The sequence below is a fragment of the Cavia porcellus genome, unplaced genomic scaffold (genome assembly GCF_034190915.1).
Source record: "Cavia porcellus strain 051 isolate PalLab524CR breed Dunkin Hartley unplaced genomic scaffold, mCavPor4.1 scaffold_2, whole genome shotgun sequence".
Lineage (NCBI taxonomy): Eukaryota > Metazoa > Chordata > Mammalia > Rodentia > Caviidae > Cavia > Cavia porcellus.
In genome coordinates, this window is record NW_026947485.1 from 10,946,162 (window position 1) to 10,965,582 (window position 19,421).

The 19,421-nt window shown below is 42.4% G+C and overlaps 1 protein-coding gene across 6 annotated transcripts in view; it reads left to right on the forward strand.

The window, feature by feature from the left end:
• The window catches only part of LOC101788322 (tigger transposable element-derived protein 1-like), a 107,112-nt gene that overhangs the window by 2,824 nt on the left and 84,867 nt on the right, over positions 1-19,421 (forward strand). Inside the window, exon 2 of one of the 6 annotated variants that reach the window (XM_013152415.3) lies at positions 15,206-15,306. The exons of 4 other annotated variants lie outside the window; for them this stretch is intronic. In XM_013152415.3, coding sequence (XP_013007869.1) covers positions 15,206-15,291 — 86 coding nt within the window. In that variant the 3' untranslated portion in view covers positions 15,292-15,306. Of the gene's footprint in view, positions 1-11,282; positions 11,544-15,205; positions 15,307-19,421 lie in introns of those variants that run through there. One more of the 6 variants, XM_063238176.1, reaches the window with a different exon arrangement.

The following is a 19,421-nucleotide window of genomic DNA, read 5'->3' on the forward strand; positions in this document are numbered from 1 at the left end:
TTGTTGAAGCATACTGCTTCATCAGCTGCAGAATTGCAGCTAAATACCTATAGAACTTCTCAGGGTTTCACTTTCTCTTTGTTGTGTACAACACATGAGCCAGGTTTTGATACTTGGGATTTAAGGATATTCAGAAGGCCAGGAAGGCAGCTATATTTAGCTGAGTCTTGTCATTGGCTGACTGTAATATTCATTTGTTTTTCTCAATGTGAATACAAAATTTCAATCATTGTATTTGAGAGACTTTGTGGCTAATTCCCAACCAATTTTCTTTTGAACATATAGCATTTAGTATGAGCATATTCAAAACATGTGTTCCCTTATACATAAATAGGTTTTTCTTTTCACTAGTGAGTTAAATGGTTCTTTTAGAAAAATTGAAAAACAACTCTGCATTTACTAAGTAAGGTAATTAAACTGCCTTTTTAAAATAAAATTTGAATTTTAATGCAGTAATGAAGTAGCCATGTTCAGAGTGTGTATCTGTTTAGAAAGAAACTTTGAATTTGTAAATATTTGTCAAAATAAAAAAATTAGCATATTATTACTAACTACAGAATTTTTCAAACTTCGTCAGTTGCCTCCTAATGATTTTTACTACTCTAGGATCCAATTAATCCATGTGTAATCTCATGAGATCTTTTTCAAAAGTGTTCAGGGTAGATGGAAATATGTAAGATAAAATCATTTTCTATTCTGTTGAAAAGGGGAAAATGTGCACAAGAAGAAATCATTATATAGCAGCAGATTGCCTTGACCCCGAAAGCTGCCTGCTGTGAGGGTGCTGCTGGGATTCAGTGTCTGGATTTCGTGTCCAGACTTGTAACTGTGACCTACTGCCGTGATAGATTCAAATGCATGCCTAAGACTTGGTTTCTGCTCTGGTAGCCCTGTTCCCCACCTCATTACAGTAATTGCCATCTTCTAGAGTCCCCTCAGCTTCTGTAGTCACGTGGAGTAGATCCCAGTCAGCGATTGACAGCCAACTGTGCTGTCAGAATCCTAGAGTTAAGCCTGCTTTCACATTGTGCCCTTCTAGCTATAAACCTTCCTAAGGTTCCATTTCCTTGTCTCCAGTGTTCAGAGAGGAGGTGAGGTTTAAATTTTCTAATCATCAGAGATCACTTATGAGAGTGCCTGGTACAAAGCAGAGAACTGAGTGACTGCTTTGGCATTGTCACTGTGTTCCAGAAAAACTGCGTGCATTAGTCCACTGGCTGGGGGATGAAGACGTAGCAAAGACTTAGTGCCAGAGGCAAATCTGTTTAGGGAAATTAAACTGTTTATTTTTTAGGAAAGAATTAAGAGTTTGGTTGATAGGAGGAAAGAAATAAAACTTGAATACAGAATTCTGAAAAGAAAAAAAAAACCACTGAAACTCGTGAGGCAAATATTCTAATCCCCTCTTCATGGGTCAGGTTTGATCTATTGGTGTGGGAAGTGAGCGTATTTCTTAGCACCATCCCAAGCTTAGCTCATCTTTAAGCAATGAATAAATAAGGATAAGTGTTCTCATTTGTAGAGATTCATCTTATAATCTTCACAAGTGTTGTAATTATGTATATAAGGAAAAAGTCTTGCATAAAAACTTATTTTGCAGTAACATAGCTTGGTGTTTACATAGTGTTTTCTATTTTTCGGTGAACATTTATAGTGGGCTTTTCATGTGATTTGTGAATTAAAGGAGAATGTGGGAATTATGGTCCCCAAATTGACCTTTTAAAAAATGAGGGAATAAAGGCTATCAAGAAAGGCTTGGTAGAGGAAGTGGCACAACTCTGAAGGTAGGGAGGTGCATGGGGGCTCCCCAGGGGGAATGCTGCAGATGCGGGGCCGCAGGAATAGGGCAGAGTTCTCAGATTGTTCCATCTCTCTGCTGTGCAGAGGAAGGGCCTTATATGCTAGCCTCGGAGTTTGGGCTTTATTTCCTGACGGCAGGTTGCTTTCAGGCAAAGGAGAATGACATCAGATTTTAGTTTAGGAACATTACTGTGATATTAGTGTAGAAGATGAACTGGAAAGGCTTTCTGTTGAGAGGTTCATGTTGGATGATATTTTCTAAAGCTGTTGGTCAAGAGATCTGAGGACTCAGGTACAGTGAACAAGAATATATAGCCAAAATGGCACTAGCAGCACAATACTGCCTGCCACGAAAGTGAGATTTAGAACACAAATCTTTGGCTCTGGATGGGCAACAAATCTTGCCCTGGATTTACCAGATACACATTTTCATAGAGCGTTACTGTTCAATTTTCTTTGGCTTTACTTTCCTTTACTTCACCTGTATAATGAGCATATTTGTATGGCACCAAATTTGCTTATGTTCATTAACATTGATGGTTTATTTCTGACAACAAACAGGATTTGGGTAACGTGAAGATGTCTTAGGCTGGTCCCAGAACCATTCCCACGGGTGGCTGGTTCATGGGCTGCTTAAGCTATGTAGCTGTGTCCATATAGAGAATTTAGGATCCAGTTCTGTCCAACTTTAATCAGAAGTAATTATTCAATCTTCTGGAAAGAGTTAAAGATATCACATTACAGTGATCTGTGCCTACCCATGTGTATAGCAGCACAATTCATAATAGCCAAATGTTCATCAACAGATGAATGGATAAAGAAAACATGACATTTACACACACTGAAATATTAATTTGCCATAAGGAAGGATAAACCTAAATCATTTGTTAAAAAATAAATGCACCTTGAGACCCTAATATTAAGTAAAATAAATCAGACATAGAAGCTTAAATATTGTATGATTTCTTTTGTATGAAAAACCCAAAGTATAAATATGTTAAAGAGTAAAATAAAAGTAGGAAACGGAGGTCATTTGCAAATGAGGTGATCAAGAGTTGGAGGGGGCAGATGGAGTGGAAGGGGTTGTGCAAAGAATTAAGATGTTTTTTGTACATGTACCAGCTGCCCATGAGGAACATAATCATTATATGCTGGAAATATATACTAATAAAAATTCAAATTACAAAGTAATTATTAAAGGGCTTCCCTATTTTATTTTCTCCCCAGAAATAGAATAACCCAAATATTTTATAGAGTTTCAAGTTTATTAATGTATATATACTCAGGATTCTCTTAAGATCAGGTAGGAAAAAAAACAAAATGCCCCCTAGCTCTGTAGCAGTGGTTTGTTTATCCTGTTTGCAGTCACACAGAGAACTGTGTTCCTGTCAGGGAGAAAGCAGCATGTGATATGTCTTCCGGCACACTGAACTGGGTGGATCAAGTCCTTTGCTTCAAGCGTGCTAGACAGGATGTTTCCAGCCTGCCAGATCTCAGATCAGAAACTCAGAGAGATGAACACACAGTAGCCCTGCTTCCTGATTCTGGCTCTAGAATTTGTGTAAGAACCACTGTGATCTTCTGGGTGAAATCATCGTATCATTTACTAAGAGAAAATAGCTCACCAAAGGCGACCACTTTCAATGGCAGGCAGTCACATGCCCAGGAAGTATAAAATCATTAATGACAAAAATCCTCCTCTAATGGGAGGTGAAGAGGAGAAACAAATGACCGGGGCGAAACTGGCGAGATAAAGTCTGACACTGATAAAATAATGCAGTGGAAGTGCGTGTATAATTTCAGGAAGCAGAAGAAAGCACGTAGTAACCAGGTTTGTAGAAGGTTTTGCCTTAATATAATTTCTGGGTTGCCCAGTTACATTAATCTTTTTACAGGACCTGTTTGTGAGCTTCTTTGTATTTCTTAGGTTTGTATATATCAACTTGCACCCACGTCACTTTTTAAAAAACACAAAAATCCTTTATAATTGCCTTACAACTGAATAAGTTGATCTTTCCCTTCCGAAGCAGTTTCTTTCTTGTTATTTTCCTTGAGGAAAAAAACCAAGCCTTTTCATTTGTTTATATTAAAATCTCTCTTGTTCTTACTTAAACCTCTTGATTTAAGAGATTTTCTTGATTGTTTTCATGTAGTAATGTCATCAATGATGCGAGGCTGGGAATTTTGTGACTTGGACTCTGTGATCTGGGCAGGAAAGCACGTTTGTGATAAGGTTTGAGAAAATGAGGAAAACCCAGAGCACCCCACCGTATACCTATGGAGCTAAACACACATCCATCCCATGGCACTGTCACACTGACCCTGACATGGCATCGTAATATATTCCCAGCATAGGCCAGCTGACTCATGTTTTAAAATACACCTTGGAGAACTAGTGCATTAAATAGTCTATTACAACATAATATCTTATTTTTTTTTTATTAGTACCAGGGATCGAACTCATGATTGTACACTTGCAAGGCAGGTGCTTATGCCGCTGAGCTAAATCCCCAGCCTCTACAACATATCTTAACCGGACATTCTCAACATTTTTTTCCTGAGAGTGAGAATCATAGGAGCTTTAACTGGAGTGTAGGAAGGGATAATCACAGAACCTAGGGCACAGTCCCAGGAAGACTGGTTTAACTAAAGGGCAAAGTTCAGGGCTGCCAGGATGCTACAGGAGGGTACTGAATGCTGGAAAGTACAATGGAGAAGCTGCTATGTGATGTGGAGGAGGAAAATGGGAAGCAAAACTGAGGCACACAGCATACTTCCTCACTGCAGGTGCCTGTCGTTTGAGAAGATCTGGACATACCTTCCTTTCAACTGTTTACTGACCACTTATGTGACCCAGGCACTGTGTTAAGTGCTGATCATACAGCAACATCATACAAGAAGTTTACATGCTAAAGGGAGAGATAAAAAGATAATGAAAATCGATTTTCAAGGTTGTAAGTACAATGAAAAACAAAACCAAACTTCATATATATACATATTTTTTTCCTGCTTTATGATTTGACTGTGTAAATTAGAAATAAGTTGGCAAGGGGCTGGAGATTTAGTTCAGCGGCGTAAGTGCCTGCCTTGCAAGCAGGCAGTCGTGAGTTCGATTCCTGGTACCGATAAAAACGAAAAAGACAAATGAAAAAGAAAAAAAAAAAAAGAAAAAAAAAAAAGAAATAAGTTGGCAAAGGCTGCAGGTTTCATTGTCTGTGTAACCAGCTATTCGTGACTCAGTGCTGGATAAGCAAGTTTCTAGGCATCATCCTGTGACACTTTCAGCTCCCTCTGGTATGATGTAGACTCCCCATTCTGAACACCAAAGGGTTCCTCGGAACCAATTCTTAGGATTAAATAGGTGAGGCTGACCACCACCTGGGTGGTTTGGTTTTCATACCTGCCTTTTATTTGCTGGTTCCACCATCAACATCATGTTCACCCTGCTGCTACATATCCCCAAAGTACAGCATTGAGAATTCTGGGAGGCTTGAAGGAGGAAAGAGAAAGGTATTGGTCATGGAGCCACCGGCGAGAGGAAGAGAGAAGCATAGGAATATGCCCAATCCTGGAACGAGTTAATGAGAAAACAGATTGAAAATGCTTCCGGTGGAAGAGTGAACTCATGCTAGCTCAAGATCAGTAACTTGAGTGAAGAGAAGAGGAAGAGTGGGAAACAGAATTCCTCCTAAACTCAAGGGTACAGGGTAGGAGCGCAAAACTGCAAAGCAAGCCCTTGAGGTGCTGCTGTAGCTCAGTGTTAAAGGCAGCCTATAAATATGTACTGTGATAGGCCATATCATGGTCTGCAGCATTCTTTTAGCAAAGCATGTGAGTACAAAAGCCATGAGGAATAAGAGCCGGGTGTGGTGGTGCATTCCTGTAATGTTAGCATTCTGGGAGGCTGAGGCAGGAGGAATGCAAGTTCAGTCCCTGCTTAGCAATGTAGCAGTTGAAAGAGTCCCTGTCCCAAAAATGAAAAAATTAAAAAAGACTAGGGATGTAACTACTGGGAAGGCCCTGGGTTCACCCTTTGGTACTTATATTACAAGGATAAGTATACCATTGTTTATAAAATACTGAGAAACAATGTAAAACACTGGGATGTGATTAAAAATATGGTGAATGTTTAGTTTTTTAAAAAATTGATTCCAACAAAAAACATTATCATTAGTCCCCTTCGAGATAAATACTCAGTCCCTCATTCTTGCCACTTTCTGAAGCACTTCTGGACATCCTCTTTCATGGGTGTCTTTAGTTGTGCTGTCCTGGTTGCCTTGGTATCCTGAATTAATTCAAAGGTTCACCTTTAGTGGCCATTTTTGCCTTTGGGTAAGAGCCAGAAGTCACCCCATGCCAGATCTGGTCAACAAGGTGAATGAAGACACACTGCTTTTATTTGATAAAAATTACTGTAAATGGTTGAGCACTGAAGTGTGGTTTAAAGAAATACGGTGAGTGGTTAAATTCAAAAAATTATTCCAGTGTAGGACACATTGCCATTATTCTGCCTCAGACATTTCCCGTTGCTTCAGACACACTTACCCCAGCATTCTTGGCAATGTGTCTTACTGTAATACATTTTGTAAAAAATTTATTTTAAAAAGAAAAAATACCCCAGAAAAATCAAGAAGCAAACAAACCTTAACAAAAATACAAACAAAACAACAAAAATAAAAACAGTAGCTACATAGGTCAAAAAAGATGATAGGAATTCAACAATGATTGTTATACTGCATATTGTTATCTTCAAAATAGTTGCTCAGATTACCAGATACAGGAATAAAACAAAACAGTAAAATGGAATGAAAGATTGGATTTCAAAAATAAGACAGGCAGAAATCCCCCACAGTTGCCATCCTCCAAAAAGATGCCCAGACCAGCAGTCCCAGGCCTGCAAAGTCAGTCAGACAATATACGCATCAAGCTGTTCTGTTCACTTTGGTTGCTATCATCTCACCCTGAGTCCTCAGAATCCCCTGAGCTGCTTGGGTGGGGGGAGCGGGGAAATACCCGGTCTCCCAGCACAGGCACTGACTGGCTCATGGGAAGGCATGGTCTGACTTCTTGCTGGGTCTCTTCCAATAAGTTTTGTTGAAATTTAAGCATGTCCTGTATCTTTTGATCACCTGTTGTATACTTATGACTTGTTCTCATTACCTGTTAGTGAAAGAAGAGAATTACTAAAGCAATCAAGTAAAACTATCTTTGGGCATCTTCTGGGCATCCTCTTTCATGGGTGTCTTTAGTTGTGCTGTCCTGGTTGCCTTGGTGTCCTGAATTAATTCAAAGGTTCACCTTTAGTGGCCGTTTTTGCCTTTGGGTAATAGCACACATGTTTATGTCTGCCCAATCTCATTTTGTAGAGCATCTTCCCTTCTCAACATTCTGAAGTATTCCTAGTCATGTGATTTTGTCCAGGGATAGGTATGTGATCCAGGCTCAGTTAATCAGAGTATTTTATCCCTCTAAGCCAGTGATGGAAAACCTTTTAGATCTTTCAATGATGCTGTGGCACGTGTGCCATAGGTTTGCCAGCACTGTACCAGGTACAGTGATTAGTCCATGAAAGACCATGGTAGAAGTCTCTCCAGGTCTTTTATCCAGTATCCAGAATAGTACTCTTTTTTTATAGTCTAAGATCTCTAGAGGCCTGGAGTAGTGAAGGTCTGTCTTGCTGTCACTTGAAGAGAATCAACTCAAAGAAGGAGCCCAGCAACTGAACAATGCTAGAAAAAATAGGGAGAGAGGAAGAAAAAGTGCAAATGAGACTTTATCCATCCTAACAGATCCTTGTGTGGGCGAAGCTGGGTAGAGGGACAGTTTACCAACAGCTGTGACTCACCGTAGAACCAGTTGTCCTTGTCAGGAGGGACTGGACTCTCCAGGGAACTTACAGTGGCACAGCAGTTATGACAGCAAATGATGCAGCTGAAACTGTCTTGAAGTTCTGTGCCTTTAGGGATTGGTGTATACTTGCCCATCTTCCTGAAGGCTTCCAGTGCCTTCTGATACTAGCCTGCATTACCTCATTCATCTGGGGGGAAATGTGAAAAAGAAGAGGAAACCAGAGATAGTGCCCAGGCCCAAACTAATGGGTTTCTGGTTTTTCTCCGACATCCAACTTTGTGATACTGGAAGGCAGGGCCTCCCGTTCCTGTGTCTTTAGGTCTAGCCAATTTCAAAACTCAGTATCTCAACGAAGTATTGAGCAAGTGAATCTGATGTGGCATACAGAAATAGAGGCCCTGGAACAGTCAGTCTGAGAGATTCATTGCTTTGGATTAAAATACTGCATCTCTTAAAAATGTGAATCCCCAAAGGAGACATGACAAATGTAGCTGTCAACCAGCAGTTCTCAGTTTTGGTAATTACCAGGACAAGAGGGACTATAACATTGGGTTTTAGAGAATAGTCTCAGTGTGATAGAAAAGGCATAGACTTGTGTAAGTGATTTGAAGAACAGTTTGGCATTATCTCTCAAAGCTGATCATTTATTTACATGTGATCCAGCAGTTCCACTCCTGGGGAGCGACCCAAGAGAAAGCTTTGTGGCTGTAAAACTGGAGACGTGTAAAAGAACACTCACAGTTACACCGTTCCGATGCCAAAACTAGAAACAAGGGAAATGCCCCACAGCAGGAAGGTAGATGGATAAATTATGTTATAGCTGCACAACTATTCTATGGCAGTAAAAGTAAATGAACTACACTGATTCACAGCAGTAGAATAAATCCCAGCAACAAAATAATAAATGGTAACTAAAAAAATGCCCCAAATTTATGCAATGTGCTATATTTGTATTGATTTAAAACAATAAATGTAAGAATGTATAGAAACGCAGATTGGTACAACAAAACTATATGTTTTTAAAAGTAAAGGTATTTTGGATGATGGTCACCTTGGGCAGGGCGCAGGATGTGGGGACCTCATAGTTCATGGTAGTTATGTCAAGGTTCTAGCTTTCATTTCAGACGGTTGGCTTGTAGGTGCTTGCCACAAGGTAAGAATAATGAAATGAAAGGACCAAGTCTGAGCATAACTGGAAAGCCCAGGATCTCTAGGCAACAGGCCACTGCTCAGCCGGCACCATGCAACCCTGGGACAGTGACGGTGAGATGAGGGGTGGGAAGCAGTGTCTGGGGGTGCAGAGGGGCTGGCAGGGGCAGGATGCCGGCCCAGCAGTCTGAGTATCTACAAATAGGACGGGGAGACCTCGGAGCAGTCCTTAGGTGGAAGGAGGGAGAGGAAACTGTCAGAGCGGGGTTCCGGTGGGTGGGATGGTAACTGCCCCCAGGAACCGTGGCGAGGTTTCTTCTCTGGCCCTCTTGGTGCCAGCTGGGGAACCGGATCTCACATGCTGGGCTGTAGCTAAGTCTGAAAGTGCTGGGAGATGCCAAGGTCACTTTGCTGTCCTCCAACAGCAATGGGAAGGCCTTGGTCCTCCTGGGGGAAACTCTGGCTGGCCCATGTGGTGACACTTGGTGCCGTGGATCACTGAGCCAAAGCTGTCAGCTGGATGCCCAGGCTCCAGTGCCTTCCTCTTTCTGTCCCTCCCCACTCTTCCTAACCCTGGAGGCCCAAGGGCACTGGAGCCCTGTTACAGGGTGAAGAGGAGAAACATTTCTTCACGGTCTTTCCAGCATCAGGTACTCTTCTGTGGCTTTGCTTTGAAAAGCTACTGCATTTCAAGAGGCACCCCAAACAAAGCTTGGTGCCCCAAACAGGCAAATAAGTCACCGCCTCCATCAAAGACTAGTCTTCAAATAGTTGTTTAATATTTACTTTGCTTGGGAGCAGATCTGGCCCCGCAGGATGAAGCCGCCTTTCCCCAGTATGTCAGGAGCTGGGCGTGGCATATTTCCAGTTTATCTCAGACATTTTCCGTTCCTTGTGTGAATTGCCGCACTGGCCACCTGTTCCCCTGGCTCTTCCTCTATCCCCAGCCCCCAGAGAGGGTGATGACGTCAGCATTCTAGGTTAGTTTCCTTTTTTGGCCAGTTAAGAATACCCATTTAGGGACTAGGTGTGTGGCTCAGTGGTAGAGTGCTTGCTGGGCAGGGGCCTGGGTTCACTTCCCAGCACCACACACACACACACACACACACACACACACACACACACCCATACCCATTTTCCTATTTTCCTTGTATTCATTAATATGCCTTGTGTCTTTCATAACACTGCCATTGCTTTATGTGCTCGTATACTGACCAGGGACTGAAATAAGTTCACACCAGTATTTTATTAATGAAATGTGGTTATCATGTTTGTGGAGGATTTGTGTGTGTGTGTGTGTGGGGTTTGATTTTGTAGGTTTAATGTTTAATTTTGTAGACTTCAGTGCTCTGAGTTACTTAGATGAGTACCTTAGAATTTTCCTTTCTTGTCCTTAATTGGCTTCCTGACTTGGGTGGCAGTACAGATAGGCAGGGCATAAGCTCTCAGAAGGGGTCTCCTTATCGCCAGTGCATATTTACCCAGGCCTTAGCGCCAGCAGGCTCCTCCTCTCCTTGCAGCCAGCACACAGAACATCCTTAATGCTGAGCCGCCTCTTTTGCTTCAGTTACTCCCTTGACCTCCACAAACACGTAGAAAATTTCAGAGGTGCGGCACTCCTCGCACTCCCCAGATTTTTTGGTCTCTCCCTCCCGGCTCATTTCTACTGTCAGAGGATACATTTGCCCTCGATTTTCTTCCAGGGAGCCAAGATCAGGCGGAGTAGGAAGTGATTTAGAGATTTTGTACTGCTGTGCAACGTATTACTCTGGGAATGATCTTCTGCCTGTTCTCCTTAATCCCTCTTGAGGAAAGCCTGGAATTTAACTACCGAGCTTCTGCCCACTGACTAAGTTTTGATTATTCAAACCTTCAGGGATTGTTTGATCAGTCCCTAGAAGACAGCACTTTAAGCTGTCCTGAGTCATCTCTGTCTTCCTGTGAATGTGGAGCTGCTTGCATCAGCAGCAGCCCTGAGGACAGCTCAGGGGAGGCGGGGGAGGAGGCCTGTAGTTATAGCCCAGGACCCAAAGAGAGCTTCCACCTTCGTAGGCGGCCTCTTGAGCTTGATCACAAGCAGTAACACTTTGATCATGAGTCCCACCCTGCCCACCCATTCCTCTCAGGGGGGTGTCTGCTTCTTGCCTTCAACTTTCAAATTAGTAACATTTACTTACTACTTTCTGGTAGGGAAAGAAAATACCAGGTAGGTTAGCAAAGTCAGCAGAGGTCAGAGATGCCCTAAAAAAATAAAATGCCAGAAAAGTGTCATCCAAAAATGCAGTATTGAAAAGAAGTGAAACAAGGATTCAAGAGCCAAAAACAAAGGCTCTTCAAGGGGAGAAACACATTATCGTGGTATTTTCTGCCCTCTCTTTTGTTTTGCCCTGTGACATTGGTTCATCTTTTATGAAAGTCAGTAACTTTAATGTTAGACTGCCTCTGGATACGGTGTCATTGCTTATATCTGGATGTTCCCCTAGAGCCTCATGCAGGAACCTTTGGAAGGTGACTGGGTTATAGGAGCTTAGAGCCGATGCGCTGTGAGGAGCTGGGGCCTGCTCAGAAGAGGGAGATCACTGAGGGTGAGACCCGAACTGGCTCCTTCGCTGCTTCCTGTTGGCCACGCCACGAGCACCTTCTCCTCTGCAGCACCCCTTTGCTATGTCATTCTTCTTGAAGCTAACCAACTATGGATTAAAACATCTATAAACTGTGAGCCAAAATAAACTTTTCCTCCTGTAGCCCTTAGAGCATCAGACTAATTTTGTCTTCAAGGTACATAAACTTGGGTCAGTTAGAGCCACCTTTATTCTTTGGATATTTCTATTGATGAATCATTAATTTTAATTGTATGAGTTTTAGTATATAAAACAATGAGTACTTAACAGGAAAAAGATCACAAAAGTAAAGTGTTGATGATTTAATATTTATTAAGTGTTTAGAAAAAGCATCAAAATTTTCAACATTGCCTGGCTTTTGTGTACAGAATCTAAAAAAGAACATCATTCTTGTATGAACTACAATGAAAATACTGATAGCCCTCTACAAAAACAACAAAATAAATTTCTTTTACTTCAGTTATCATATCTAAGGCAGTCTGCACACATGACAAAAGCATGTTCCATACCCATGCATCACTTACACTGACAGTGCCTGTTTTTGCTTTCCTGACCTTTTTATGGGATGTATTTGACATCTCAGTGGTCTTGCTGTTTTTTCAAAAGATTCTTACTAGTGTGCAGTAAACAGGAATATAAAACATCAATAACAAATTATGAAATTCTTAATATGTATTGTGCATTTAGAATAGACATCAACATTTTCTTTTTAGCTGTTTACAAAATCTAAAAGTAAAAACCTTTGTGAACTACAGTGTAAACACGAATAGAAGTCTACCACAGAAATAAGCTTTACTTTAACTGTCTCACCCAATGCAGTCTTCACACATGACAACTGCATGTTCCACACACAAGTATTGCCTACACTGATAGTGCATATATTTTGTCTTCCTATACTTGCTTGTATTTGGAACCTTTTTGGTTTTCCTGTTGTTGCAGTATGTCTTTGTGATGCTGCATCTGCCTGCTCGGTAACGTGTCAGTTCACCAATGTGCTCCACAATTTTTTTTTTGCATAGTTCCCTGGGTAGAGACATTTTGTTTTTCCCCTTCAGTAAATGATCTCTTATGAGCTCCAGTCCCAAACCTCTAAGAAAATTTCTCTGGGATGTTTTGCGCTTCTTATTTTCTTTTTAAACTATCAAGCTATATATGCCACATATGTTTAGGATATAGTAAAACACTCCATTTCACTGTTACAGGAACTTTGGCTGACATGTCCAGTGTCAAAGTCATTACTGTCATCATCATCATCCACCCACATCACTCTTCTGTTACGAAAGTGTGTATTTTTCCATAGTGGATCATCTTTGCCATCCCTGCATGAGTAACCTGATGATTCACTTTTGAACTTCTTCAAAACTTGCAAATCTGATTTTTCAGGTGCCATTATACTGAATTAGGTTACTTCTACCAGAAAAGTCAGAAGAAAACTTTTTTTGTTTTAACAAATCCTGGAGTAGTGTGGGTCTGTTGGACCCTCTGTGATACTTGGATACACATACGCAAAACCAGTTAACTGGAGCATAAAGGTGGGTCCAAATCCTAATTTGAAACTTTTGCACACATGAATACTCCTTGTTGTTCATCCTACCAAGTGGGTAAATACATAGATTGTTTCCTGCATCCTTGAGGGAAAGGTACTGAGATGCACAGCTGCCTACTATAACGCTGAAGGACAAACAGAGTAGAAAAGTAAGGGATGGGCTCACCGGAGCCAGGCTCATGTCTCGAGGGTAAGGGGTTGAGTGTTGTGTCTCAGTGATAAGAATGTAACTAAGACAGGCAGTATAAGATTTTATGCCAGGTAAACAGGAGGCAGTTGCTGAATCCAACCAAACCATCTGGTTAATTATGTTCCTAACATGAGGAGGAAACGTGTGGGTCCTTTTTGGATCTGGGCATCACCCAGAGGCCTATGTTTTATTGAGTTGCAGATTAAAGGCATGAGAATTGAACCTCATTTGCTTTCATCTCTAATCTTATAGAACCCATTTATTCCTTTTCAGATTGTCAGCACCAGTCTTAGGTGCTGTGCAATCAATATTTATTGATATTTATATGCTCTTGGGAAGCACTGTGCACTTAGAAGTGGGCATTAGTATTATTATTTTATTACTATTGTCACGATTTTATAATTTGTGGAAACTGAAGCAGAAAGAGTGCTGTGACTTGGCTGACTTCACAAAGAGAGGGTTTCTAACTTCAGATTTTCTGGCCCCAAGACCTGTTGCTTTAGAACTCACGTTGAGGGCTGGGGATGTAGCCCAGTGGTAGAGAGCTGCCTGGCATGCACTCCAAGGTGAATCCTCAGTACCACACACACACAAATTCACAATGATTCTGAGCTGCCAATCATCCATGGTGCTCCTTGACCTCTTATTAATATAACAGTGGCACCAGAGGCCAACATTTGGGGTATCTGGCGATACCTGGTGCATCCTATTCACACCAATTGGATGGCATGGACTTTACAATAAACCTTACCTTTCTGTTGAGTAACCTGAGGCTCAGACAGGTGGGTGAGATAGGTACGCTAAGAGTACAGATTAGTAAGTGATGAAGTCAGGATTTACATCCAGGCCTGTTTGGTTCCTTTGCTCCGAATCACTCAACTGTATGACCTTTCTGTACCCTCTGGTGTCTCATCCAAGGCTTCCAGCTTCTTCCAGCTGTTAGGTTCACATAGCAGGAGCACACAGAGTGTGTTCAAAGACAAAGAACAGACGGGCTGCAGGGAGGGCAGAGGATGAAAGGGGTCCTCTAAGACTTAAAGAGTGGGAATCCAGATGGCCTGTAGGGACTGAGAGAGCAAAATGAACACTAGTGGTGGCTCAGGACACCCTGCCTCAAGATTTAGCATGTCTGCAGATTAAATCACTTATACTGAAGGGATTTGAGATAACTGCAGAGGCAGGACAATCTCTCTAGGGCTTCTTCTTTCTTCTCCCTTGAAGCAGGTCATGGGAGAGATGCCCTCTGTGTACCCGGGGAGAGGAGTATCCTTGCCTCTGAACTCACAGGGTCCCATAGAAGAACTTGAACAGACAGGCCTTACTGAATTCCTGCCTTTTATCACCATTAGATCATACTCTTTGCCCCATCATCTTGTGACTGCCCACACCTCAGCAAACTTACCATGAAAAACAGGTTTAAGTCTGTCTTCATTTCTATGAACGTTTGTGTGTGTCCCACAAGTTAAACAAATTTGAATGCTTTACTAATCTGGCTTTAGTTTTAGGGGCTTCAGCTGTGAAGCTAGGAAGCATGAGGAAAAGCTGTTCTTTCTCTTCTATGACAAGAACTGCATTAGTGAGCAGGGACACATAGCCTGTGGGAGCTGGGATGCACCACCCACACCCAGGCAGGCCTTCGTGTGCTCTGCACCATTCACATTTTATAACAGGAAGCTGAGCTTGATGCTAGGCATCTGCTGGAGAGCAGAACTTCGCGCCTTCCAAAGGCCCATTCTCGGAGTGCTGCTGTTGGGAGGCAGTGGAAACTTCAAGGGGTAGGGGGCACAGGGGGCAGTGTTCAGGTCATCAGGGATGGCCCCAAAGGGATCGTGGGACCCAACCCCTTCCTCTTCTTGCTTTTTGCTCCCTGACCATGAGGTTCCCTGAAGAAATACTACCTTGCTACTGGCCTAAAAGCAATGGGTCTAACCCATTATGCACTAAGACCTCCAAAGCCAGGAGCCAGCATAAGCGTCTCACTGATTATCTCGGGCTTTTGTTGTAGTGGCAGAGTGCTAACATAGGGTCCATTACTAATACTGACCTCAGGTGCCTTGGAGGGCTCAGTGTCCGCAGCAGTGTATAAGGAGGTCCTTGAAGTTCACAGTGAAACCAGCAGGCTGTTCTGGACATGATCGAGACTGGTAAGCCCCTCTGGCCGGTTACCTTTTCTGCTACACTCAATGCATCCTGAAAGAGAAATCTTCTTCATCATAAAGCCCATACATATGGTATTTCCCTGAAAATAAGAGCAGGGCATATATTAATTTCTGCTTCCAAAGATGCAATAGGACTTATTTTCAGAGTATGTCTTATTTTTTCCAGTGTACAACATTCTACATTTACTTATGTACAACAATCTACATTTAATCCCTTATTCATGTACAAAAATCTACATTTATTCATGTATAAAAATCTACATTTCTTCAAATATAGTCATATCATCTTCTTTTGGAACACCATTATAACTCTCCAAACCCCAAATCCCGGCCTGATTTCCTTGTGACTCCATTCCTTGTAGAACCTTTGCCCCAATCTCTCATGTCCAGCATTAGAGGTCCTTAAATCAGTACTTCTTGTCCATGTTGCCTGCTGGTCTATTGGGGTCCTGGCCCAGGCCCACTGATCTGCTCAGAGATTCAACAACAGAATGAAACACAGACAGAAGATACAAGGGGCACCAGGATGGTCAAAGCCCAGTGATGATGAGGCATGGTGTCTTTGGTTTTGTTAGTTGTGCAGATTGATTGGGGGGTGTGCTGGTGGGCTACAGGAAGCAGTGGGGGTGAACTGTTGATGTGGCCAAGGTTCAAGCATTGAGAACAATGCATTTTTGGAAAAGCACACAGGAAGAGATCAGTGTTAATTAATGACCTTACTGTCTGCTAACTGCAGCTACTGAGCTGGATGGAATTTGCAGGAGTCAAGTCCTCAGCTGCTGTTTTATCTTGCTTTGAGGCACTAGAACTTCATAGATGCTAGCCTCAGGTCTGGCCATTAAAGATTTATCTGTCCTTAAGCCAGCTGGGGGTCTCGTGAAAGTCAAGTAGGCCTAGGACAGATTCTCAATTTATTTTTATGCCTATTTATTTTTGTCTTTTTGAGACAGTCTTTGCTCTGCAGTTCAGGCTGGCCTTGAGCTCATTTTGTAGCCCAGGCTGGTCCTCCTGCCTCAGCCTCCTGAAGGCAGGGATTACAGGTGTGTACCACCATGCCTGGATTATGCCAATTTATTATATTATTGTCTGTTTGTACCACATCAAGCTGGTCCTCAGGACTGGTAGTGCATCATTACAACACACAGTGTACTGAACTCCACAGATTCATGTTAGACACAGCCACATCTATTCATTGTCCAGTGCCCCCATTAGGCCTGTGTTGTGTCTGTTCCATTGGTCATGCAGCCGTGAGTCTCAGGTTCATGTGTTTACCTTTCATCCGAAACTGCCCACTGGGGTATTTACAAATACTTTAAAAAAATTTTTTTTTGTTTTAAAGAGATTAAAAGAAAACAAAACAATAAAAAACAAAATAGTAGAAACGATAAGAGGATTTCAAAACAAGATAATAGGAAATTAAAAGTAGTCACTATACTGCATATTGTTATCTCAATAGTTGCTCAGATTGCAAGATATGGGCACACAAAACAGATCAAACAATATAAGCACTCACAGTTTCTTTCCCTGAACAAATAGGATCCATAGTACAGTTATCTTAGCTATCTTGCGTGTGTGTGTGTACGTGTATTTCCCCCCTTCCTTCTTTTCTCTTTTCCTCCATCCCAGTTGTTCTTTCCTTTTGAGCAGTTTCATTCCATTTCACAGTTCTGTGGTGCTGTTAGGATCTTAGTAAATCTTTCAGTTTCTTACATGAGGGAGACAATACGATGTTTTCATATGTGAGTCTGATTTATTTCACTTATGAGTATGGTCTCCAGTTGCATCCATTTACCCATAAAAGCCTCTAGTTTATCCGTTTTTATAGATGAGTAGTACTCCATTGTATAAAAATAACGTCTTTTTTTATCCATTCCTCAGTCAATGGGTGTTTGGGTTGTTTCCAAAATTTAGCTGTTACAAATTGTGCTGTTAGAAACATAGGTGCACATATATCATTCTGAGATGATAATTTTAATTCTTCTTAGAAAATACCTAGAAGGGGAGTATCTGGGTTGAGTGGGACCTCTAGTCATAGTTTTTTGAGGAATCTCCATGTTGATTTCCAGTGGTTGCACCAGTGTACACTCCCACCAACAGTGGAGCAGGGTTTCTTTTTTGCCACAGCCCCTCCTGCGTTTGTTATTGGTTGATTTCTTGATGATAGCCATTTTTTCTAGAGTGAGGTGGAATCTTAGTGTTGTTTTAATTTACATTTCTTGAATTAACAGTGGCCTTGAACATTTTTTTCATTTGCTGTTTGTATTTCTTCATCTGAGACTTGTGTATTCATTTCAGATACCCATTTTTGGATTGGGTTTTTGAATTTTGGAGCTTTGCAACAGTGGGAAAATCTGAGTCTTTCCGCTCCCATCTCTCTTGGGAAGCATGGTTCAGGGTTCTCAGCCTCACGTGCGATTTGGGGAGCTTTTTACTCCTTCCCATGCCTGGAACCTACTGGAATCTCTGTGGTGCTGCCCAGGACTGCAGTTTCAGAAACCTACCCAGGAGATTGTGAAGCCGACCTTTATGCTGTAGTTACAGAGCCCAAAACAGGTAATGAACACAAGCATCCAGGTCATCTTCCCAGTATTCTGGTGAAGTTGGAAAGGAATGGGCACTGTAGACAGATTAGTTATGTATTTATTGATTTATGTGCTGATGGGGGGTTGAACTCAAGGCCTTTGCACTGAACTATATCCTCAGCCTTTTAAATTTAATTTGTGGGTTTTTAAAAAAATTTAGTTTGAGTCAGGCTCTTATAAAGTTGCTGAGTTGCTTAGCAGGATTTGAACTTGCAGTCTTCCTGCATCAGCCTTCCGGAGTGCTAGTATAATAGGTGTGTGGCACCATGACTGGTTGCATACTGGTTTTAAGAGAAAGAGTCACACAGGGGAGCATCCTTTGCCAAGGTCACACGGATGGTGAGTGATGGATGGGGTTAGGGTAGGAGACAGCTTTCTTTCCTTTTGTCCTGCCACACCCCTTCCTGTGGTTGCATACTCATGGTCCTAATTGCTCCAGTGTCTTAGCCTCATTTGCAGCCAGGCAGGATAGTCCTCCTCCTTTACTGGAGCCACTGTTCCAAGTGCATCTGTGCTTCTGTTCAAACATACTGTACTTCTTGGTATGGACACCCAAATATTCCTTTTCCAGTTCTTGGCTCTTTGCAAGTCTGAGTGGTGGATCCAGAGGCTCCTGCATCCTTTATAGGGATCCAAGGACTGCATTTTAGGCCTTTTGCACAGGCCCAGCACCTGCAGGGCTGTGGAGAGCAACCCCTGAGGGTGGATTTCAGACTGAGCTCAGCCCCAGCTTTCAGTTCAGCTGTAAACCCAGACTTCCTGGCTCAGGCTTTGCAACAGCTCATTCCTTTCAAGCACAGAGCTAGGTCCCCAGGGAGCCCTGGGCTGGAGCAGGCACCTGAATGGTGGCCTGCTTCACGGTGTGGTTATGTTCCCTGATTTAACTGGGTCAGTTGGGTTATTTTTGCTTTTTGGTTCTAGGGCGGGGCCAGCCAAACCATCGTCCTGATAATTCCCAGATAGTGCACACCTTGAGTGACGGGGTCAGGTGTTCCAGAGGCCCTGGCGACTATTATTTAATTTTGTTCCTCCCCCAGCCTCAGGGTTTATAGATACTCTGTTAGGTGGCTCAGCAGTTTTTAGCTACAAACATACACTGTTCAACTGGACCTATGTTCAGCTTGTATGATGCATGCTGGCTCTGAAATTTTCCAGGAGTGCTAACGTGGGGCAGTTTCCAGCCTAGACACTGAGACCCCACAGTGAACCCAACGGCACGCTCACCTGCTGCAAGACAAAGCTTCTGCCATGTTAAATAACGGCACTGTCGGGTGAGAGGCACTCTGGCCATCTCCGCCAGCTTCTCTCTTCTGCCTGGCTAATCCCAGGATAAATCCTTTGGGCTTTGGGAGATGACACGAAGAAAGCTTCTGAGGAAGAGGATTAAATATGAAATAAGTCGTAGTGGGCCGAACAATGCACTGCTCATTGTAAGGCCCGTCCTCAGGGCCCTTTGAAAAGCTGCTCTAAGAAGTTGCTCCACGCAGCCCTGCATCTCCCCAAGTGAATGCTGTGCACAAGTCC